Source organism: Delphinapterus leucas, chromosome 6 (assembly GCF_059928025.1).
Source record: "Delphinapterus leucas isolate spDelLeu-1000000601 "Yukka" chromosome 6, BTC_Dleu_Yukka2, whole genome shotgun sequence".
Lineage (NCBI taxonomy): Eukaryota > Metazoa > Chordata > Mammalia > Artiodactyla > Monodontidae > Delphinapterus > Delphinapterus leucas.
In genome coordinates, this window is record NC_143134.1 from 23,966,201 (window position 1) to 23,990,383 (window position 24,183).

A 24,183-nucleotide genomic window follows, 5' to 3' on the forward strand; every position below is an offset into this window, starting at 1 on the left:
TCACCCTCTGATTGTGGGCGTTGGTCTCTGTGTCACTGCACCCACGCCTCTCTCTGTGTTCCTCTGGGTGTCTAGTGCTGTGCTGTGCTCCTGACCCCATCCATGGAGGATCCTGGACTAGAGGGCGGTTGTGGACTTGGAGGCCTGCTGGTCCTAGTTTGAATCCTGGTCCTGCCCTTCCAGCTGGTTGACCACAGGGTGGGTCATTTGACTCCGAACCTCATTTTTCTCATCTGTAAAATGGAGCCCTGTAAGGATGGGTGATGACGTGTGCACGGCTCCCCACAGGGTGCCGGAGCCCAGGAGCACCCTAGGTGGTGGCCACAGGTGATGCTGTCAGGGGCTGGGGGAGCTAGTGGTTTAGTGTGAGCCGTTAGCGCTGCACAAGGGAGGGTGGCTAAGAGGTCCAGGCAAGTCTGAGGCGTCCCGTGTGGGCCGCCTGTCAGGTGGCCCTGAGGTTTAGAGAAGGAAAGGAAAGCTCACGAGGGCTTCGTGGAAGAGGTAGGGCTGGGGCCGGGTCTCCATGTGGCGCAGACGCTACCTAAGATGCTGCTTTGAAAGGCGCCAGACCGTGTCCTTACTGGCTTGTGGGGCAGGCGGATACCACTTAGACGCCCACTGGGTGGTTTGTCAGTGGTGGTAGAGTAACCCTGAGAGCCCAAGGGAGGCAGCAATAGGCGGTGCCTGGGGAAAATCAGCAGAGTCTCGGAAGAGGAGAGACTGGGATCTGGGAACGACATTCCCAGCAGCATCATAGCATCATGGCTCGGAGGCCCCGCCAGGCTCAGCAGGAACCGCATACCTTCTGGGCCTGGTGGGCTCAGATGACAGTGACTAGAGACCTTGTGGCAGATGGGAGATTGGCGTCTCTGGGGTCTCCTCCCTTGGGACTCCTGCCCAGGAAGTCTCCGGGACAGAGCTCAGTGTGACAGCCTGGCTCTGGGGCTGGGTCTGTGGAGCGGGGCTGAGCTGCCCTTGGGTCGGGGAGGAGCTTATCCCCGGGCTCAAGAGTCAGTCCCCTGTGAAGGTTGCCTGAGTAGCCATGTAGGGGCCGGGAGAGGGTCGGGCTTGGCTTAACTCCGCTGGATGCCCAGGGAGCTCCCCTCCCTTCCCTGGCTCCGCTGAGGGGCTGCCGAGCCTTTGTGCCCCCGGCCCCTCCTTCCCTGGGGTTGCTGAGCAGAAGATGGCGAGCAAGGTCCAGCAGTTCGGCTGGTGCCTCTCAGAGACCCCACTCTGAGGCGGCCCCTGTGAGGAGGCGGTGGGGCTTTGGGGACAGAGGGCAGGGGAGGAGAGGAGGAAGCAGGCAGCCTGTCTCCCTGCCACCTGCATGGTGGCTCGGGCGATAAACTGCTTATCCTCAGGTTGTCTCCTTGAGCTGAATGCAGAAGCATGTTATTTAAATTTCAAAATCACATTCTTCTTCTAACAGCTGTCAGAGACTCTGAGTGTCAATGAAAATTGGGCCTTAGCTGCAGCTCTGTCACCTCTTACATCCCCCCGTTTCAGGGAGGAACTGTCTGATGGCCCAGGAGAGGGTGTGGGGCGGGAAGAGGGACTATGGGAACAGGGAGAAGTGGGGAGGGAGGGCCAGGTGACCCGTGACCCTGGCCACGCTGGTCAGCAGTTGGGACCCACAGGAGGATGCCAGTTACTCCATCAGGGGCGCCAAGCGCTTCCCCTCTTCCCTTTCATTTCCTCTTCTCCGTGCCCCCCTACCCAGGCTCCCCCAGCCAGGAGAAGGATTTGCTCGCAGAAGGCGTGAGCAGGGTGTCGGTGGCTTCATGTTTGGTTGTCTTCATGTCCAAGGAAGAAATTGCGATTAAAAAAAACAACAACAACCAGGAGAGAACAAAATTTAACCCCAAAGAGAGGCTTTTTAATGGTAGAAGTTCAGGTGCCACGGTTGCCCGCCCCACCCTGGCCCCACCCAACCCCGGCCCTGCCCCAGGCATGCTCCTCGGGCTTACCCTGAGCCATGCTCACCTTATTTATCTGGGTGGAAGGTAGGATTTGAGTAACTGTTCTGGGAATGCTCCTCCCAACCGATCTGTCAACGTGTTCTTTTTTTTTTTTTTTAACATCTTTATTGGAGTATAATTGCTGTACAATGGTGTGTTAGTTTCTGCTGTATAACAAAGTGAATCAGTTATACATATACATATATCCCCATATCCCCTCCCTCTTGCGTCTCCCTCCCACCCTCCCTATCCCACCCCTCTATGTGGTCACAAAGCACCGAGCTGATCTCCCTGTGCTATGCGGCTGCTTCCCACTAGCTATCTCTTTCACATTTGGTAGTGTATATATGTCCATGCCACTCTCTCACTTCATCCCAGCTAACCCTTCCCCCTCCCCGTGTCCTGAAGTCCATTCTCTACGTCTGCGTCTTTATTCCTGTCCTGCCCTGTCCCTAGGTTCTTCAAAACCTTTTTTTTTTTTTTTAGATTCCATATATATGTGTTAGCATATGGTATTTATTTTTCTCTTTCTGTCAATGTGTTCTTATAAGCCCATGAGTGTGTAGAGAAAGGAACAGATCCGAATGGGGTCAAGTGTGTATGTGTGTGTAGTGTGTAGGTGGGGAGTATAAGTGTGTGTGGTACGCACATGGGTGGTATGTATGTGTGTGTGTGGTGTGTGTATGTGTGTGGTGTTTTTGTGTGGAGTGTTATATGTGTGTGTGGGGTGATGTGTGTGTGTGGTGTGTGTGTGTCGGGTGATGTGTGTTTATGGGTTTTTGGCAGTGGCCTCCTTCTGCATGTGGAGAGGGAAGGAGGGGAAGGAGGCAGGGATGGAGAGGCCTGAGTGGGAAAGTGGGGTGTGTGTGGCCCTTCCCTTGGGGAACAAGCGCTGCCCCCGGCCTCTTTCGGACCTCTTCGGGAAGCCCTGGGAACAGTGGTCAGGGTGAATCCTGAGGGATGGAAGGCCATCCTTCTGATCAACAAAAATTAGCAGACTGAACCTTATGTGTGTGTTTCTCGGCCTTCTGCAGCCTGGAGGTTATGTCATTGGACTCTGGACGCTTAGGTCCTCTCTCTGCAGAAACGGCGTGTGTGTGAGTCCATCCCTCGGATTCACGAGGCATCCCTTGCACGCCATCCCCTGATCTAGGTGCTGAGGATACCTCAGTGGACAAGACAGAGGAGTCTTGTTGCTCTACTGGAGCTTACGTTCGATTAGCCTAAGACAGAAAAACCAAACAAGCCAACAACTACTCAAAAATAAAAAGTAAGATAGGGATGACTGCTAAGCCAGGATTAAAATAGCATGATGGGCAGAGGTGCCTGGTGGCTACTCTGGATTGGAAATGCCAAAGGATGACTCCCGGGAAGCATCCAGCCCTGGGAAGGCCTGGGAATGGCAGAGGGAACAGCTGGGGAAAGGTCCTTAGGTGGGGATGCGGGTGGTGGAGGGCGGGGCTTAGGGAAGGCCACAGGCTGGGACAGTGATGAGGTGGAGGTGATTTGGGAGGTGGCCACAGAGGAAGGCAGGGGCCAGATCCCTGAGATGCTGCAGGCGACTTAAGGAGTTTGGGTTTCTTTTTAAGAGTAATGAGAAACCTTTGAGGATTTTAGATACTAGAGTAGCACTGTGTGATTTATGTTTTGGAAAAGATTGCTCTTGTGCTGTGGGGGAGCGGATCAGGGGCCGGGAGAGTGGCTAAGAACTGTGACAGTGGTCCATGTCCTACGATGGCAGGAGAGGAGAGGACACAAGGAGCTGGGATCTGTTGTGGGGCTGGAGTTAAGGATGACTCTGCTAATTTAGGCTTGAACACAATGGTGCCACTGTTTACTAGGATGGAGAAGATGAGGGAAGGAGCAGGCTGGGGGTGGGAGCTGAGCTCCAGTGTTCTCTTTCAACCACGTGGGTGTTGAGATGCTAGTTAGACCTCCACCTGGAAATGCTAGGTAGGCAGTCGGATGTAAGTCTGGAGGCCTGGGAGAGGTCAGGGTTGATATATAGGTTGAGAATCGTTAGCATATAGATGGTATGTACAGCCGTGGAACCATGAGGTCACCTAGGGAGAGTATAGACAGAGAGGGAGGCTGGGGCTCTTCACGCAGAGAGGAAGCGCTAGCAAAGGGGGCTGAGACCAGGGCCAGTGAGGAAAGGGGAGCCAAGTGGCGGGGTGGGTGGGTGGAGGGGAGCTCTGCAGGCAGGGAGACGAGTGTGGAAGGGGAGCCCCTGGGCGGGATGCTTGGGAAGAGGAGGAAGGGAGGACAGTGAGCTCGATGGGAGATCATTCTTGAGAGAGGGCAACGGGGAACGATGGGGTCTGTAGATGACAGTGCCAAGGAGGAGTAGGGAGTGGACTGGTGTCAGGAGTCCCACAGGAGGAGAAATGGCCCGGAAATGACCCTGCGGAGGAAGCAGGACTCCCACCACCTCTGGGCCTGGAGCTGCCCAATGGTCACTTCTTCCCAAATCAGTGTGCTAAATGACCAAATCTCTGATTTTACCAGATTTATGAATCTACCAAAACTTGTTTCCTTTCATCATTTGTAAAACTTTTAGAAATTCATATTTGAATATGGTTTTCATGGCTTCTGAAGATTCTTGCAAATGGTCTTCACTGCTGTGTTTTAAGATATATGTAGTTTTCTGGAATTTAAGCATCAGGAGTTGATGTAGACTTCTTAGAGCAATAAAGTATATTTCACAATCAGTAAAAAAATTTAGCTTACGATTGGTGCTTCCAGTCCTACCTTTATTCATGACAAAAAAAAAAAAGGCTGACGAAGGATTAAGGTGAACCACATCAATATGAAATGCCTCAATTTTGGTTTTTAATTGTTATAAATTCAGAATTAAAGCTGATAAGCCATTGTGGGAATTGGTATGAGAATGGTAAAAATCTTAAATATTAAAAAAAAAAATCACGCCAAGACTATATTTAAAAGGACAGAGAGCCTTCAACAGTGGCTTACAAAGTCCCTTCAAACGTGAAATACTGAATGAAGTTTTAATTTTTAATTGCTAGAAACACAAAATCAAGACGCATATGCCTTTTGCGGAATTGGAGAAAATTCTGACAGTGCTTAAAATTTGTCAAAATATACAATGATATTCAAAAGCAATTGATTTTTTTTTTTTTTTTTTTTTGCGGTATGCGGGCCTCTCACTGCTGTGGCCTCTCCTGTTGCGGAGCACAGGCTCCGGACACGCAGGCTCAGCGGCCATGGCTCACGGGCCCAGCCGCTCTGTGGCATGTGGGATCTTCCGGGACCGGGGCATGAACCCGTGTCCCCTGCATTGGCAGGCGGACTCTCAAACACTGCGCCACCAGGGAAGCTCAGCAATTGATTTTTTTTGAATTGATTTGCAGTGAATTTGCCATTCATCAAACTGACTTTTGGTGGGTTGGCCTGCTTCCAAAAATGCAGGGGCCCAGGAGAGCGCTGGGGTGGACGCGTGCTATGTGGGGTGAAGGTGAGGGGAAAGTTCTGACAGAAAGTTGAGGACGTTAGGGAGCCTGGACTAAGACTGCTGGGGCCGGTTTGAGGAGGGCAGGCACCAGAGCAGTGGGGATAAGGGCTGGGCTCCCACTGGGTCCATGGGCCCTGAGTGACAGCAGAACCCTGGCAGGAGGGCATTTTGGGCTTGGCCGGTCATCTCTCGGGGAAGTTGAGCTTTCACCTTATGCTGGATGGCGTGGGGCTCCCGGCCACCAGCCACAGCTCCTGGTGGTGCGGGGGCCCAGAAGTGAGAAAGATCTTTGAGGTCCTGCTCTCTTAGGCTTCTTGGGTAAGCAGAGGGATCTCTGAAGCCCTTCTCTTGCTCACCGACAGGGAGACTGGGAACACTTTTGGCTCTTGGTATGTGATGCGCGTGGCTGGAGTGACAGGCACATGGGACAGGCCAGTTCTATCAGGGCCGCGTGAAAACGGAGAGATGGAGGGGAGGGTTTTTCTAGCCAGGGAACACATTCTTTTAAAAAAATATTTTTGTACAAATTTTAAAGGTTACTTTCCATTTACAGTTATTATATAATATTGGTTATATTCCCCATGTTGTACAATACATTCTTGAGCCTATCTTTTTTTTTTTTTTTTTTGCGGTACATGGGCCTCTCACTGTTGTGGCCTCTCCCGTTGCGGAGCACAGGCTCAGGACGCGCAGGCTCAGTGGCCATGGCTCACAGGCCTAGCCGCTCCGTGGCATGTGGGATCTTCCTGAACCGGGGCACGAACCCGTGTCCCCTGCATCGGCAGGTGGACTCTCAACCACTGTGCCAACAGGGAAGCCCTTGAGCCTATCTTATACACAACAGTTTGTACCTCTCACTCCCCTATCCATCTATTGCCCCTCCCCCCCCATAACCACTAGTTTGTTCTCTATATCTGTGAGTCTGCTTCTTATTTGTTATATTCATAGTTGGCTGTATTTTTAAGATTCCACATATAAGTGATATTATACAGTGTTTGTCTTTCTCTGTCTGACTTATTTCACTTGGCTTAATGTCCTCCAAGTCCATCCATGTTACTGCAAATGGCAAAATTTCATTCTTTTTTATGGCTGAGTAGTATTCCATTGTATGTATGTATGTGTATACACACACACACACACACACACACACACACACCACGTCTTCTTTAGCCACTCATATGTCGATGGACACTTAGGTTGCTTCCATATCTTGGCAATTATAAACAGTGCTGCTATGAACATTGGTACATATATCTTTTTGAATTAGCGTTTTTACTTTTTTTTTGGATGTATACCCAGGAGTGGAATTGCTGGATCATATGGTAGTTCTATTTTTAATTTTTTGAGAAACCTCCATACTATTTTCCACAGTGGCTGCACCAATTTACATTCCCACCACCAGCAGGGACCACATTCTTAAACAAACATTTATTGCACACGTGCTATAGGCTGGAAACCACTTGTGGCGTTTGTGTCCACATTACCCCGTGTGATCTTTAGCGCAGTCCTGTGTGTGGGCAGGGTGGGTGTTGTATCTTCATTTTGCAGTTGAGTAAAATGAGGCTGAAAGAGGTTGTGTTACCTGTGCACGCTTGCTCTGCTAGTCAGTGGCCCAGTCGGGTCCTCTAACTCCCCAGACGTGGCTGGGAGTCCCTGCTCTTAATCACCAGTGCAGCCCCAAGCAGGATGGGCAGGGATGCTCGTGAAGCCTGCAGGGTAAGCCTCAGGCCAAAGGGAAAGTTTCCGTTTGTTAACTTGATTATAATCTCATGTTCACACCGGAATGTAAGCTCTAGAAACAGAGGAGTTTTGTCAGTTTTGTTCATTTCTCCAGCAGTGTTCCACATGTAGTGGGTGCTCAGTAATTGACTGTTGTAAAAGTTAATGAATCTTGAGGGAGAGCTGGTCATGGGTGGCCCCATAGGGCAAGAAGCATGGAGGTAATGGTCAGGGTGGCTGCAACCCAGCAGGGAAGACGGGGGCCCCCACGTGGAATCTCTTCTCCGTGCCCCTCCCTCTTCCTCCTCACCCTTCCCGCCTTCCATCCAGCCCTGTTTAGAGTTTGTTTAGTCTACATCTCATTGTTGAGTGCCTCTCTGCTCACCGTTGTGCCCCTAATTATCTGAACTCAGTTGACTGTCCTCCTTTTTGAAACTCTTGTCTTGGTTTCCATGACACCAGCATCTCCAGATTGTCCATCACCTCATGGTCCGCTCCTCCCCAATCTCCACTAAATGATGGCACCTGGAGCTCTGTCCTGACCCACTTCCTCTTCTTCATTTTCATCCTCAACCTCAGCTAATTCATGTAGTTATGTGGCTTTAAATAGCCTCCGATGTCAGTCATGCTCAGTTTTATCACTAGCTCAGACCTCTTTTCTGAACTCCAGACTCATTTATCCTCTTGCCTTTCAACATGTCCATGTGGACATCTCACAGGCATCTCAAACTTCAGTTGAAAACATTCTGTTCTGTCCCTCCTTCTTCTCTCTAAGTTTTTCCTGTTTCACCAAATGATTCCACCATCCGCTGGGTGCTCAGGCCAAAAACCTAGGCGTTTTCCGTGATTTCTCTCCTTCTTCCCATTCAGTATCCAACCCATCCTGTTGGCTTTATCTCTAAATCATATGCAGAATACGCTCGTTTTTTGACATCTTTGCAGTCACCATTCTCCCCAAGCCTGCTACGGCAACAGCCTGTAACTGGTCTCCTTTTTAGCCCCCTCCCCTTCATGGGAACTCGGTCTTCCATCTGTCAGCCAAAGTACATGAGGTCGGGTGGCTCCCATCCTTAAAACCCTCTAAGTGCTTCGCATCTTAGAATAAAATCTGAAGTTCTTACCCTGCTCTGCAAGGTCCCACATGATCTCTGCTGACTGTCCCTCTGGCTTCCTCTTCCTCTTACTTTCATTTCGTTTCGGAAACTCCAGCCGCTTTCCCTTCCTTTTGCCTATAAACACACCGAGCTCATGTCTGTCTCAGGACCTCTGTACCTGCTCTTCCTTTTGCTTGGGATTCCCTTACCTTGGATTTTTTTATTTGCATGTTTCACTTCTGCCCTTCATTCTTTCTCAGCTTGGATGTCACCTCCTAGGACAGGCCCTCCCTCATCCCGCATTCTCTTCTGAATTCTGCTTATTTGATTTTCTTCATAGCGCTTTACATTGCCTTATTTATTTGTTTGTGTGTTTATTACCAGTCTTCCTCTCAATAGAATAAAGGCCTCTGGAGAGCAGGGACTCCGTCTTTTCAGCTCACGGCTGGATTTCTGGGGCATGTGGTCAGCACGTGAAAACAGCCGTTGGCTGACAGCTGTTTGACCTACTGGGATGTGGAGCTGTGCCTTGTGAGCCCTGGTGTGTGTGTGCGTGTTGAGGTGTGCACATGCGCTGTTGAGTTTGCAGGGTGGGACAGGGGAGCTCCCTTATTCCCTCCAGCTCGCAGAGTCTTGCAGTGGCATGTGGGGGGATGGAAGCAGACAGGAGAGTCACAGAACTTCCTAGAAAGCCGTATAGTTCAAAACCTGTCATTTTGGGCTTCCCTGGTGGCACAGTGGTTAAGAATCCGCCTGCCAATGCAGGGGACATGGGTTCGAGCCCTGGTCCAGGAAGATCCCACGTGCCGTGGAGCAACTAAGCCCGTGTGCCACAACTACTGAGCCTGTGCTCTAGAGCCCGCATGCCACAACTAGTGAGCCCACGTGCCACAACTACTGAGCCTGTGCTCTGGAGACCATGAGCCACAACTACTGAGCCCACGTGCCACAACTACTGAAGCCCGCGTGCCTAGAGCCCGTGCTCTGCAACAAGACAAGCTACTGCAATGAGAAGCCCACGCACCACAATGAAGAGTAGCCCCCGCTCGCCACAACTAGAGAAAGCCCGTGCACAGCAACGAAGACCCAACGTAGCCAAAAATAAATAAATAAAATAAATAAATTTATTAAAAAAAAAAAACTTGTCATTTTTCAGGTGAGGAAATGAGACCCAGAGAGGGTCAGTCTTTGTTGGGGGTTTCACACACTTGGGAGAGATAGAGACAGAATTAGGGCCCAGGTTTCTGACTTCCACTTTAGTGGCCAAGCTGCAGAGCATGGCCTAGGGGCCCAGGGTCAGCTTGAGGGTGGACATGGCCAGAAGCAGGATTAGGGACAAGCGACAAGCGTGGCAGTTTCCTGGAAGGCCAGAAGGAAGAGATGAAAAATTCAAGTCCTATTGCTTTGGAAGCTTTGTGGAAAGGTAAGCATCTTATTTTTGCTCCTCCAGGGAAAGGCCTGCTCTGTGGTTGGAGGGTCTACCTTGATGGGCCTTTCAGTTCGGGGCGGGCGGTGGGGTAGTGAAGCCCCCAGGGGACCTGCTCTGGTGACAGCAGAGGCCCATCAACTCCCTTCTGCTGAGGATGGGCTTGGTCGATTGATTGTGGGCTGGATGGGGTGTGTGCATGTTGGGGGACCAGGCCAGGGGCACCTCTGCTTCTCCTCTGAGCCTCTGGTTCTCCAGCTTTGGAAGGCACCCTCAGAATCATGGGGGAGCTTGTGAAATCCAGATTCGTGGGTGCCAGCCACAGAGCTCTCGACTGGGAGGGTCTGGGTGGGACTGAGCATCTGTGGGTAACAGGCAGTTCGAGCGAGTCACAAATGCACCAAAGTTTAAGAACTTCACGTCTAAATCAGTTACTTCCCTTCAAGGGCATGTACACCATTGCCAGAATGGGAGATGGGCATAGGAATAAATATTTGAATTTGAATAGTAGTGCATTTTAACACGTCTTGGAAAAATTCAGAACTAACATGGATGTTATCATCCAGGACAAATCTAGGTAGGTATTGAAAAATTTAAAAAGTGAGTCTGTTGAAGAAATTTAAACATTTCATTTAATATAAGAATTAAGGGATTTAAAGAAAAAATTAATTAAATATCGACACAGGTGTTACTGGTAACATGGCCAAAACGATATAGGTGGTTCCCCGGGTGACTGCGGTTTGGTAAACCTAGCTCTATAAAAGAAAATATTCAAGGATATCATTTTGAAGATTTAAAGACAGATGGTCATTGGCTTGGGGCGGCACCCCAGAAGGGAAGAGGGGGCGTGGGTGAGGCTTGGCTGGGGTGAGGCAGTCCCTCTACAGCTGTCCCCAGGGGCTGGAGCTGGGAGGATGAGTCCATGGAGGTTTTGGGAAGTGCCAAGCACGGTTAAATCCCACCTCCCTCTCCTTCGAGCAGCTGTTCCCATTTACTCCTTGGCCCATCTGCGCTCTTCTCAGCAGGCCTGGAGAGCGGGCTGGCCCAGGCCTGGGAGGAATTCCTTGTTCCTGAATCCCTCAAAGGTCCTGTGTGGTCTGTGTAGGGATGGGGCAGGGTGGTGGTGGGCTAGCAGGGACCTCCCTCCCTGCTGTTTGGATATTTTAGTTCAGGGGCTGCGGCCCACACTGGGCTGGTGTTTGCAATCCAGCACATCCTTCTTCCTCCCCAGTGGGGTCTCTTGAAAAGGATAACAAAGGCTTCTGGACCGGAGGGAGAGGCGCCTTAGTGCAGACGCAGAGACAGTGGATGGGCTGGGAAGAGGCTGTCCCAGGTCTGCCTGCCCCAGCACGGGCTTCCTCACTTACCGGGCGAGCCAGAGCAGGCCAGTCCTGGGCCTTTCTCCACGGTGGAGCAGGGCCCCATCATCAGCCCACGGGCCTCTCTACCCACTCCGGGAGGATCAGAAGGGGCATCTTCCTGGTAACTAGGCAATTGCTGTTACTTTCGCCACCCTTTGTGTGTGTGTGCGTGTGTATTTCCTAGGAAATTTACCAAGTTTTGGCCCAGGGGTTTACATTTCCCACCCCCTTAGCAAAAGCTTTCACTATTCAAGTTCCAAATGGAAGCCACTGAGGCTGTAATTACACCACGTTAGCTCGGGAACATACTGAGGGGAGCGGGAAGGTGCACCTGGGAACCTGAGAGCCGCCGTGGGCCTAAAGTAGCTGCTGTTCATTGGCGGTTGTCACCCTGCTCCTCTCTGGGGCCCCTCATGTCCTTGCTCTCCTCCACCTCAGCCCCAGGCTGCTTGACGGTTCGCTTCCACCAGCCAGCGTCCTGACAGGTGCACTGAATGGGAAAGAACACCCTGGCTGGTCCGGGAGAGCCCTCCCATGGAAGTGGTGTCCCAGAATGGCCTTCGTGTAGACAGGTGTCCTCGCGTCCTCGCCTGGCCCGGGCAGAGTGGCTTGGCAGCTGCTCAGAGACTCGCCCCCCCACCCTGCCCCATGGCTGAAAGCTCTTGCATGGCTCCCCAGCATTGTCTCTGGTGGTCCCTCTTCCAGGCTGCATCTCCAGGCATGCTGGATTGCTGTGGGCTCCTTCCAGCCTCTGACCTTGCTGTTTTTCTCTCTGCCTGGAACCCCCTTTCCACTCTTTTTGCTTCCTCTCCCTCATCATGTAGGTTGCAGGAGAGCTGTTGCTGCTTCTGGGACCCCCTGGTCTGGGCGGGATGCTTTCCCCTTGGCTCCTACAGGCAGTGCCCTGACCTCCCCAGCACATCAGCATCACCTCAGCCTTGACCCCAGCCCCGTGTCTGGGGAAGTGCCTGGCACACAGTGGACCCTCAAAGATTTGTTAATTGAATGGGTAGGAAAACGAACCTTGATTCCCTTTCTGCCCTAATTCCCCTTTTATTTTTTACAAGAAGGTAGGGAACTTTTCTCTTTCTGCCTTCATAGGGCTGTTGTTGTCTGGGTAGGGTATTGGGGTGATGGTTCAGTCTTCGATGATCGCCCTCCTAGTTTCACTTCTGAACACTTCCAGGCTGGACCCCGCATTGACGCTTGACTGCACCTGGTCTTGTACTGACTGATGTTGCTGGCCCTGTGTCATTTTTGGCTTCCTTAATAATATTAGCCAACAGTTTTTGAACACTTATTATGAACTAGATACTGTACTACATTTATTTTTTTCACTCATCAAATACAGATACAGCATTCACTATGTACCAAACATTGGCACCTATGGAATCAGCAGTGAGCACAACTGAAAAAACCCCTGCTTTCATGGAGCTTATATTTGGTAGAAAAACACAAATGACTAAATAAGTGTATACGATGGCAGATGGTGATGTGTAATCTGGGGAAAAGAGACCAGAGTAGGGTGTGAAGGGAGTGACTTGTTATTATGTGTAGGGTGGTCAGGAAGGACTCACAGACAAGGTAACATTGAGCAGAGACCTGAAAGAAGTTGAGGAAAGGAGCTGTGTGGTCATGGGGGTGGGGGAGAGCTTTCCAGGCAGAAATCAGCAAGTGCGAAGGCCCAGAGGTCGGGTCATGATTGGCATGCTCCAGGAAGAGTAAGGAGGCCAGTGTGGCTGGAAGGGAGTAAGTGAACAGGGGGAATGAGTAGGAAGTGAGGTCGTATATGACAGTGCTGGCTAATGGAAGTATGTTATGAGTCACATACATGCAATTCTAAAATTTCTTTTCTTTTTAAAAATTTTTATTAGAGTTGATTTACAGTGTTGCGTTAGTTTCAGGTGTACCGCAAAGTGAATCAGTTATACATATACATGAATCTACCCTTTTTTATTTTATTTTTTTGAATTTGAGAATCTTATTGTTTTATACAGCAGGTTCTTATTAGTTATCCATTTTATACATATTAGTGTCTGTATGTCAATCCCAATCTCCCAACTCATCACACCACCCCGGCTCCCCCACCACTTTTCCCCCTTGGTGTCCATACGTTTTTTTCTCTACATCTGTGTCTCTATTTCTGCCCTGCAAACCGGTTCATCTGTACCATTTTTCTAGGTTCCACATATATGCGTTAATATACGATATTTGTTTTTCCTCTTTCTGAATTACTTCACTCTGTATGACAGTCTCTAGATTCATCCACGTCTCTACAAATGACCCAATTTTGTTCCTTTTTATGGCTGAGTAATATTCCATTGTATACATATATATCGCATCTTCTTTGTCCATTCATCTGTCGATGGGCATTTAGGTTGCTTCCATGACCTGGCTATTGTAAATAGTGCTGCAATGAACATTGGGGTGCATGTGTCTTTTTGAATTATGGTTTTCTCTGGGTATATACCCAGTAGTGGGATTGCTGGGTCATACGGTAGTTCTATTTTTAGTTTTTTAAGGAACCTCCATACTGTTCTGCATAGTGGCTGTATCAATTTACATTCCCACCAACAGTGCAAGAGGGTTCCCTTTTCTCCACACCCTCTCCAGCATTTGTTGTTTGTAGATTTTCTAATGATGCCCATTCTCACTAGTGTGAGGTGATACCTCATTGTAGTTTTGATTTGCATTTCTCTAATAATTAGTGATGTTGAGCAGCTTTTCATGTGCTTCTTGGCCACCTGTATGTCTTCTTTGGAGAAATGTCTATTTAGGTCTTCTGCCCATTTTTGGATTGGGTTGTTTATTTTTTTAATATTGAGCTACATGAGCTGTTTATATATTTTGGAGATTAATCCTTTATCCGTTGATTCATTTACGAATATTTTCCCCCATTCTGAGGGTTGTCTATTTGTCGTCTTTGTAGTTTCCTTTGCTTTGCAAAAACTTTTAAGTTTCATTAGGTCCCATTTGTTTATTTTTGTTTTTATTTCCATTACTCTAGGAGGTGGATCAAAAAATATTTTGCTGTGATTTATGTCAAAGAGTGTTCTTCCTATGTTTTCCTCGAAGAGTTTTATAGTGTCTGGTCTTACAGTTAGGTCTCTAATCCATTTTGAGTTTATTTTTGTGTATGGTGTTAGGGCATGTTCTAATTTCATTCTTTTACATGTAGCTGTCCAGTTTTCCCAGCACCACTTATTGAAGAGACTGTCTTTTCTCCATTGTATATCCTTGCCTCCTTTGTCATAGATTAGTTGACCATAGGTGCGTGGGTTTATCTCTGGGCTTTCTATCCTGTTCCATTGATCTATTTTTCTGTTTTTGTGCCAGTACCATATTGTCTTGATTACTGTAGCTTTGTAGTATAGTGTGTGAAGTCAGGAAGTCTGATTCCTCCAGCTCCGTTTTTTTCCCTCAAGACTGCTTTGGTTATTCAGGGTCTTTTGTGTCTCCATACAAATTTTAAGATTTTTTGTTCTAGTTCTGTAAAGAAAGCCATTGGTAATTTGATAGGGATTGCATTGAATCTGTAGATTGCTTTGGGTAGTATAGTCATTTTCACAATATTGATTCTTCCAATCCAAGAACATGGTATCTCTCTCCATCTGTTTGTATCATCTTTAATTTCTTTCAACAGTGTCTTATAGTTTTCTGCATACACGTCTTTTGTCTCCCTAGGTAGGTTTATTCCTAGGTATTTTTGTTGCAATGGTAAATGGGAGTGTTTCCTTAATTTCTCTTTCAGATTTTTCATCATTAGTGTATAGGAATGCAAGAGATTTCTGTGCATTAATTTTGTATCCTGCAACTTTACCAAATTCACTGATTAGCCCTAGTAGTTTTCTGGTGGCATCTTTAGGATTCTCTGTGTATAGTATCATGTCATCTGCAAACAGTGACAGCTTTACTTCTTCTTTTCAGATTTGGATTCCTTTAATTTCTTTTTCTTCTCTGATTGCTGTGGCTAGGACTTCCAAAACTATGTTGAATAATAGTGGTGAGAGTGGGCACCCTTGTCTTGCTCCTGATCTTAGAGGAAATGCTTTCAGTTTTTCACTGTTGAGAATGATGTTTACTGTGGGTTTGTCATATATGGCCTTTATTATGTTGAGGTAGGTTCCCTCTATGCCCACTTTCTGGAGAGTTTTTTTCATAAATGGGTGTTGAATTTTGTCAAAAGCTTTTACTGCATCTATTGAGATGCTCATATGGTTTTTATTCTTCAGTTTGTTAATATGGTGTATCACGTTGATTGATTTGCCTATATTGAAGAATCCTTGCATCCCTGGGATAAATCCCACTTGATCATGTTGTATGATCCTTTTAATGTGTTGTTGGATTCTGTTTGTAGTATTTTGTTGAGGATTTTTGCGTCTATATTCATCAGTGATATTGGTCTGTAATTTTCTTTTTTTGTAGTGTCTTTGTCTGGTTTTGGTATCAGGGTGATGGTGGCCTCATAGAATGATTTTGGGAGTGTTCCTTCCTCTGCAATTTTTTGGAAGAGTTTGCGAAGAATGGGTGTTAGCTCTTCTCTAAATGTTTGATAGAATTCACCTGTGAAGCCATCTGGTCCTGAACTTTTGTTTGTTGGAAGATCTTTAATCACAGTTTCAATTTCAATACTTGTGATTGGTCTGTTCATATTTTCTGTTTCTTCCTGGTTCAGTCTTGTAAGGTTATACCTTTCTAAGAATTCTTCCATTTCTTCCAGGTTGTCCATTTTATTGGCATAGAGTTGCTTGTAGTAGTCTCTTAGGATGCTTTGTATTTCTGCGCAATCCCTATCAAATTACCAATGGCATTTTTTACAGAAGTAGAACAAAAAATCTTAAAATCTGTATGGAGACACAAAAGACCCCAAATAGCCAAAGCGGTCTTGAGGGAAAAGAACGGAGCTGGAGCAATCAGACTCTCTGACTTCAGACTATACTACAAAGTTACAGTAATCAAGACAATATGGTACTGGCACAAAAACAGAAATATAGATCAATGGAACAGTATAGAAAACCCAGTTGTTCCTTCTCCTTTTTCATTTCTAATTCTATTGATTTGAGTCCTCTCCCTCTTTTTCTTGATGAGTTTGGCTAATGGTTTATCAATTTTGTTTATCTTCTCAAAGAACCAGTTTTTAGTTTTATTGATCTTTGCTATTGTTTTCTTTGTTTCTACTTCATTTATTTCTGCTCTGATCTTTATAATTTCTTTCCGTGTACCAACTTTGGGTTTTGTTTGTTCTTCTTTCTCTAGTTCCTTTAGGTATAAGGTTTGATTGTTTATTTGAGATTTTTCTTGTTTCTTGAGGTAGACTTGTATTGCTATAAACGTCCCTCTTAGAACTGCTTTTGTTGCATCCCATAGGTTTTGGATCATTGTGTTTTTGTTGTAATTAGTCTCAAGATATTTTTTGATTGCCTCTTTGATTTCTTCAGTGATCTCTTGGTTATTTAGTAACGTATTGTTTAGCCTCCATGTGTTTGTGTTTTTTACGTTTTTTCCCCCTGTAATTGATTTCTAATCTCATAGCATTGTGGTCGGAAAAGATGCTTGATTTGATCTCAACTTTCTTAAATTTACTGAGGCTTGATTTGTAACCCAAGATGTGATCTACCCTGGAGAATGTTCTGTGTGCACTTGAGAAGAAAGTGTAATCTGCTGTTTTTGGATGGAATGTCTTATGAATATCAATTAAATCTATCTGGTCTGTGGTGTCATTTAAAGCTTGTGTTTCCTTATTAATTTTCTGTTTGGATGATCTGTCCATTGGTGTAAGTGAGGTGTTAAATTACCCCACTATTATTGTGTTACTGTTGATTTCCTCTTTTATAGCTGTTAGCTGTTGCCTTATGTATCGAGGTACTCCTATGTTGGGTTCATATATACTTATAATTGTTATATCTTCTTCTTGGATTGATCCCTTGATCATTATGTAGTGTTCTTCCTTGTCTCTTGTAACATTCTTTATTTTAAACATTTAACATTCTTTATTCTCTATTTTATCTGATACGAGTATTGCTACTCCAGCTTTCTTTTGATTTCCATTTGCATGGAATATCTTTTTCCATCGCCTCACTTTCAGTCTGTATGTGTCCCTAGGTCTGAAGTGGGTCTCTTGTAGACAGCATATATATGGGTCTTGTTTTTGTATCCATTCAGCGAGCCTGAATGGAGCATTTAATCCATTAATGTTTAAGGTAATTATCAATACGTATGTTCCTATTACCATTTTCTGAATTGCTTTGGGTTTGTTTTTGTAAGTCCTTTTCTTCTCTTGTGTTTCCCACTTAGAGAAGTTCCTTTAGCATTTGTTGAAGAGCTGGTTTGGTGGTGCTGAATTCTCTTAGCTTTTGCTTATCTGTAAAGCTTCTGATTTCTCCATCGAATCTGAATGAGATCCTTGCCGGATAGAGTAAACTTGATTGTAGGTTCTACCCTTTCATCACTTTAAATATACCATGCCACTCCCTTCTGGCTTGTAGAGTGTCTACTGAGAAATCAGCTGTTAACCTTATGGGAGTTCCCTTGTGTGTTATTTGTCATTTTTCCCTTGTTGCTTTCAATAATTTTTCTTTGTTTTTAAGTTTTGTCAATTTGATTACCATGTGTCTCGGCGTGTTTCTCCTTGGGTTTATCCTGTATGGGACTCTCTGTGCTTCCTGGACTTGGGTGGCTATTTTCTTTCCCATGTTAGAGAAGTTTTCAACTATAATCTCTTATAATCTCTTATAATATTTTCTCAGGTCCTTTCTCTCTCTCTTCTCCTTCTGGGACCCCTATAATGCGAATGTTGTTGTGTTTAATGTTGTCCCAGAGGTCTCTTAGGCTGTCTTCATTTCTTTTCATTCTTTTTTCTTTATTCTGTTCTGTGGCAATGAATTCCACCATTCTGTCTTCCAGGTCACTTATCCATTCTTCTGCCTCAGTTATTCTGTTGTTGATTCCTTCTAGTGTATTTTTCATTTCAGTTATTGTATTGTTCATCTCTGTTTGTTTGTTCTTTAATTCTTCTAGATCTTTGTTAAACATTTCTTGCACCTTCTCGATCTTTGCCTCCATTCTTTTTCTGAGGTCCTGGATCATCTTCACTACCATTATTCTGAATTCTTTTTCTGGAAGGTTGCCTATCTCTGTTTCATTTAGTTGTTTTTCTGGGGTTTTATCTTGTTCCTCCTTTTATCTTGTTCCTTTATCTTGTTCCTTCATCTTGTTCCTTGGCCAGAGGTACATAGTCCTCTGCCTTTTCATCTTGTCTGTCTTTCTGTAAATGTGATTTTTGTTCCACAGGCTGCAGGATTGTAGTTCTTCTTGCTTCTGCTGTCTTCCCTCTGGCGGGTGAGGCTATCTAAGAGGCTTGTGCAAGTTTCCTGATGGGAGGGACTGGTGGTGGGTAGAGCTAGGTGTTGCTCTGGTGGGCAGAGCTCAGTAAAACTTTAATCTGCTTGTCTGCTGATGGTTGGGGCTGGGTTCCCTCCCTGTTGGTTGTTTGGCCTGAGGCAACCCAACACTGGAGCCTACCCAGGCTCTTTGGTGGGGCTAATGGCGGACTCTGGGAGAGCTCCTGCCAAGGAGTACTTCTGAGACTTTCTGCTGCCAGTGTCCTTGTCCTCACGGTGAAACACAGCCACCTCCTGCCTCTGCAGGAGACCCTCCAACACTAGCAGGTAGGTCTGGTTCAGTCTCCTATGGGGTCACTGCTCCTTCCCCTGGGTCCCAGTGCACACACTACTTTGTGTGTGCCCTCCAAGAGTGGAGTCTCTGTTTGCCCCAGTCCTGTCAGAGTCTGCAATCAAATCCTGCTAGCCTTCAAAGTCTGATTTTCTAGGAATTCCTCCTCCCATTGCCAGACCCCCAGGTTGGGAAGCCTAACATGGGGCTCAGAACCTTCACTCCAGTGGGTGGACTTCTGTGGTATAAGTGTTCTCCAGTTTGTGAGTCACCCACCCAGCAGTTATGGGGTTTGATTTTATTGTGATTGTGCCCCTCCTACCATCTCATTGTGGCTTCTCCTTTGTGCTTCCTGTCTTGTCTTTGGATGTGGGGTATCTTTTCTGGTGAGTTCCAGTGTCTTCCTGTCAATGATTGTTCAGCAGTTAGTTGTGATTCCGGTGCTCTTGCAAGAGGGAGTGAGTGCACGTCCTTCTACTCCTCCATCTTGAACTAATCTCATACTCTTTTTTAGATTCTTGTCCCATATCGGTCATTAGAGACTACTGAGCAGAGTTCCCTGTGCTACACAATAGGTCCTTATTAGTTATCTATTTTATATATAGTAGTGTGTATAGGTCAATACCAGTCTCTCAATTTATCCCTCCCACCAATTCTAAAATTTCTGATAGGTGCATTAAAAAAGTTAAAAAGAAGCAAGTTAAATTAATAAATACTTTTGTTTAACACAATATATCCAAAATATTATCACTTTAACATGTAATCAGGTAAAACATTGTTTGAAATGAAATGCTTTACATTATTATTTTTTCTCATTAAGATTTCAAAATCTGTTGTGCACACCTCTTTTCGGGCTAGCTCCATTTCAAGTTCAATGGCCACATGAGGTATTGGCTGCCATATTGGACAGCACACATATAGAGCCTTGTGGACCCTGCCAAGGCCTCTGAATGAGATGGGGAAGCCACTGGAAGCTTTGGGGCCCAGGAGCATTATCTCTGCCTTAGGTTCTAGAAGGTTCACTCCAGCTGTGATGAGAGAAGATTGCTGTGGGGTGGGAGGCAAAAGGACAGAGCAGGGAGACTGGGACGGAGACCTTTACCAGTACATAGTGACAATGGTTTGGACCGTGGTGGGGATGGTGGTGGTGGTGAGAGTGGCTGGATTCTGGGTATGTTCTCCCAGGTCTTTCTGCTGTGGATAAGAGAGCAGTCAAGGGAGGGCCAAGAATTTTGGCCTGAGCTACTGGAAGGCTGGAGTTGTTTTCAGAGGGATGAGGAAGACCCGGGGTTGGGGGCAGCCTTGGGGGAACGTGGGGTGTGGTTTGAGATGCGGGTGATAGCCTTTCGGGTAGAGTTGATGGGCAGGCAGCTGGACATATGAGTCTGGGGTTCAGAGTGGAGGTCCCTGCCCTGGCTGGGGATATAAATTTGGGAGTTGACAGCGTATTGATGGTGTGTAAGGCCATGCATGAGTGGAGGGCCCTGGGGAGTGGGTGCATATAAAGGAAAGGGGGCTGAGCCCTGGTGGAGAAGATGGAACCAGCGAAGCAGGCCTGGAGGGAGAGCACAGGGAGGCAGCAGGAAGGCTGTGAGAAAAGGGAGGCTGAGGGAGCCACCAGTTGTGTCCAGTGTGCCGATGGGCAGAGGAGGAGGAACCCCCAGGGTCTCTGATCACTTCCAAGGAAGGAAGCAAATGCCAGGCTGCCGTGGGTCCAGGAGAGAACGGGAGGGGAGAAAGTGACTACTGGTATAGATGACTCGTTTGAGGGGTTTTGCTTTAAAGAGGAGCAGAAAGATAGGGTGGTAGCTTAGCAGTGGGCGTGTGGTCACGAGAAGTTCTTTTTTTCCCTTAAAGATGGGCACTGTAATAGCAGATGGGGATGATCTAGTAGACGAGGGAGAGAGAGAGAAAAATGAGCTCATTCATACTCACAGCAGCGCTATGAAGTAGGTACTATTTTCCAGACGGGGAGACTGAGGCGAAGGAAGGTCCAGCCACTTGCCCAAGGCCACACAGCTGATAAGCAGCAGGATGAGTAATCGATGCAGATGCCTCAGCTTTAGGATGCCCAGTCTTAATCATTCCGCTGTTGTGCCTCTTCGTTTCCTAGCTAGATTTGTGAGGTCTTTGAGAAGGGGCTCCTCTTACATGTACGGGTCCAGTCCAGCACCTGGCAGGGAGAGGGCTGTGCAGAGGTGGGACTTGATAGATCATTAATGACCAGGTGATCGGAACACTGGGACCTGTGCTGGAAGTGCCATGGGAGGGTAGATGTGGCCACACCCTAGTCTTTCCCACCCTCTGTGGGGCAGGGCCTCACATGGATAGGGTAGTGCTCAAGAAATACTGAAAAGCATTTGTTGGGTGGATGAGGAATGAATGAGAGACCATGGCGCATCCATCCTAGGACCTAAGCTGGTGGCTCTCACTGGTATACCACGGTGCTGGCCAGATCTGGGCTCCTGCTCTGGTTTGCTGCCAGTGTGCTAGAAGATCTCCCATCCAGCTCTCACCAGAATGTCATAGGGTAGCGGGTGAGGGGTCTGTACAAACTGAATTCCTGCCTCCCTACTCTGTCTGTCATCAGGATGGACAAGAGGTGCTCTGCAGGTGGGAGTAGGCTGGTGGCTGGGGGGGGTTGTCCCTGTGCCACGTGTTCCCCTCAGAACAGCTGAGACTTGGGGGTTGGGGCAGACACCACAGAAGGAACCTGACAGTTCCCGGGATCACCGAGGTGTTTTGCTCCACAGGCAGTGGCATGAAGCTCAAAGCCACGGCTCTGATGCCAAGGTCCCAGCCTCCAGCTCATCTGCGCTTTGCTTGATTAAGGGCTCAGCTCTGCTAGAGCCTGAGGCTGGCCTTCAGCCTCCTCCTCACACTGCCAGGCTCCCAGCCCAGCGCTTGCTTTCAGTGGTCCCGGCTGCACTAAGTGTCTGCAGTAGCAGTCCCACCCCATGGGGCCTTTTGAAATGTGTGGGGACAGTTTCAGTGGTCACAGTGGTGGGGGTGAGGATGGTGGCTGTGGTGCTGTTGGTACCCTGGCTGCTGAAGATCCCATAGTGGGAACTTCCTAAGGGCCAGCAGTGCTCCCTGACCGGAAGCCCTGCTCACATGTGTGACCTTGGGTGCCCAGGGACCCGGGGACCCATCTTGCATCAATGGCCATCCAGTTGTGTGCTCTTGAGCCAGTCCCTTTGTTTCCCCATTTCCCACTTTTGTGAACAGGGCCACGAACGCCTAGTTGCTTGCTTTTTCATCTTGTGATAATTTTTTTTTTAAATCAAAGTATAGTTGATTCACAATGTTTCAGGTGTACAGCAAAGTGATTCAGTTATATACACAGATATATTTTTTCAGATTCTTTTCCATTATAGGTTATTACAAGATACTGAATATAGTTCCCTGTGCTATATAGTAAATCCTTGTCGCTTATCTATTTTATGTATAGTAGTTTGTGTCTGTTAATCCCATACCCCTAATTTATCCCTCCGCCTCCCCTTTTCCCTCTGGTCTTGTTTGTCTTCTGTGTCTGTGAGTCTGTTTCTGTTTTGTGTACAGATTCATTTGTATTATTTTTTAGATTCCACATATAAGTGATATCATATAATATTTGTCTTCCTCTGACTTTCATCACTTAGTATGATAATCTGTAGGTCCATCCATGTTGCTGCAAATGGCATTATTTCATTCTTTTTTATGGCTGAGTAGTATTCCATTGTATATATGTACCACATCTTCTTTATCCATTCATCTGTTGATGGACACTTGGGTTGTTTCCATGTCTTGGCTATTGTAAATAGCGCTGCTATGAACATTAGGGTGCATGTATCTTTTTAAATTAGAGTTTTCGTCTTCTCTGGTTATATGCCCAGGAGTGGGATAGCTGGATCATTTGGTAGCTCTATTTTTAGCTTTTTAAAGGAATCTTCATACTGTTTTTGAAATAAGTTTTAAATAAGACTTTGGTTTAATAGTTGTCATCCTAAAAGCGCACCGTACGTACAGCTTGCTCAGTGGACCCGCATATTAACTCACTTGATCTTCATCACAGCCTTAGGCGGGAGGGCTGCTAAGTGATCCCCATCTCACAGATGAGCAAGCCGAGTCCAAGAGCACAGTGACCCTGGGGGGTGTCCCCAGCATTGGCTGACTGCCTCCTTCCTTCCCTCCAGGGACAGGGGCAGACCCGGCAGTCAGCGCCAAGAGCAACCACTGCCTGGATGCCGCCAAAGCCTGCAACCTGAACGACAACTGCAAGAAGCTGCGCTCCTCCTACATCTCCATCTGCAACCGCGAGATCTCGCCCACTGAGCGCTGCAACCGCCGCAAGTGCCATAAGGCCCTGCGCCAGTTCTTTGACCGCGTGCCCGGCGAGTATACCTACCGCATGCTCTTCTGCTCCTGCCAGGACCAGGCGTGCGCCGAGCGCCGCCGCCAGACCATCCTGCCCAGCTGCTCCTACGAGGACAAGGAGAAGCCCAACTGCCTGGACCTCCGCAGCCTGTGCCGGACGGACCACCTCTGCAGGTAGGGGCTGCTGCAGCTCTGAGGGGAGTCGGCTGGGGTGCTCTGCCTGCTTGACATTCCCGAGTTCGCTGGGTTAGGATCTTGAGCCCAGAAGAGAGGGTGACTCGGACATGTGCAAAACAAATTGTCATTCATTCATTCATTCGTCCTTCCCTTCCTTCCTTCATCCATCCATCCATCCATCCATCCATTCATCCATCCATTCATCCATCCATCTATTCATCCGTTCATTCATCTGTCCATTCATTTATTAGCACAGGTTTATCATTTGCCTGCTGTGTGCCCAGCTTCAGGCTAAGCGCCATGGGGGAAACCAAGATGAACCACCCTAGGAGCTCCTAATTTAACATCATAGACCCTAGAGCCTGGAGTAAGAAGGGACCTTCAGTGACTTTAGGTCCACTTCTAAAGGAAGCCCACCCATTATCCCAGTGAGGTCCTGTGGCCGTCGTGGGAGGGCTCTTGCACATCCTAGAGGCAGCTCCTTCCACACTGACAGCTGAGCTCATCTAATGCTGGGTGGAGCATGGGGACTCTGACGGTCCTGGGTTTGAATCCTGACTTTTCCACTTACTAGCTGTGTGATTTGGAGCAGGCTTTTTAAATGTCTTGAGTGTCCATCCCTTCAACCATGAAATGGGAATAAACATACCCAAGACACAGCATTATTGTGAGGATTAGATGACATGTGTGTTAAAGCTTAGCTCAGAGTTTGGCATCAAGTAATTGCTTAATAAGTGTCTAATTATTTGGAAGGTTTGTTTTGTTACAGTGAGTTGGAATTTGCCTCTGTGATTCTTCCGTTTTTCTCGTTTGTTATTAACCATTTATTGAACCTCTCTTGCATCCAGTGCATGGTTCTGAGGCTCAGGCATGCAGAGGTGAACACGGTGCTCTCCAAGGAGCACCCAGAAGGGAGACAGACAGGGGGAGCAGGGATCCCAATGCAGTG

General features: G+C 47.3%; 1 protein-coding gene across 1 annotated transcript in view; it reads left to right on the top strand.

Annotated features, from left to right (window-relative positions):
• GFRA2 (GDNF family receptor alpha 2) overlaps positions 1–24,183 on the top strand; it is a 90,212-nt gene that overhangs the window by 11,948 nt on the left and 54,081 nt on the right. Inside the window, 1 exon segment of the mRNA XM_022562902.3 lies at positions 22,877–23,231. Coding sequence (XP_022418610.2) covers positions 22,877–23,231 — 355 coding nt within the window.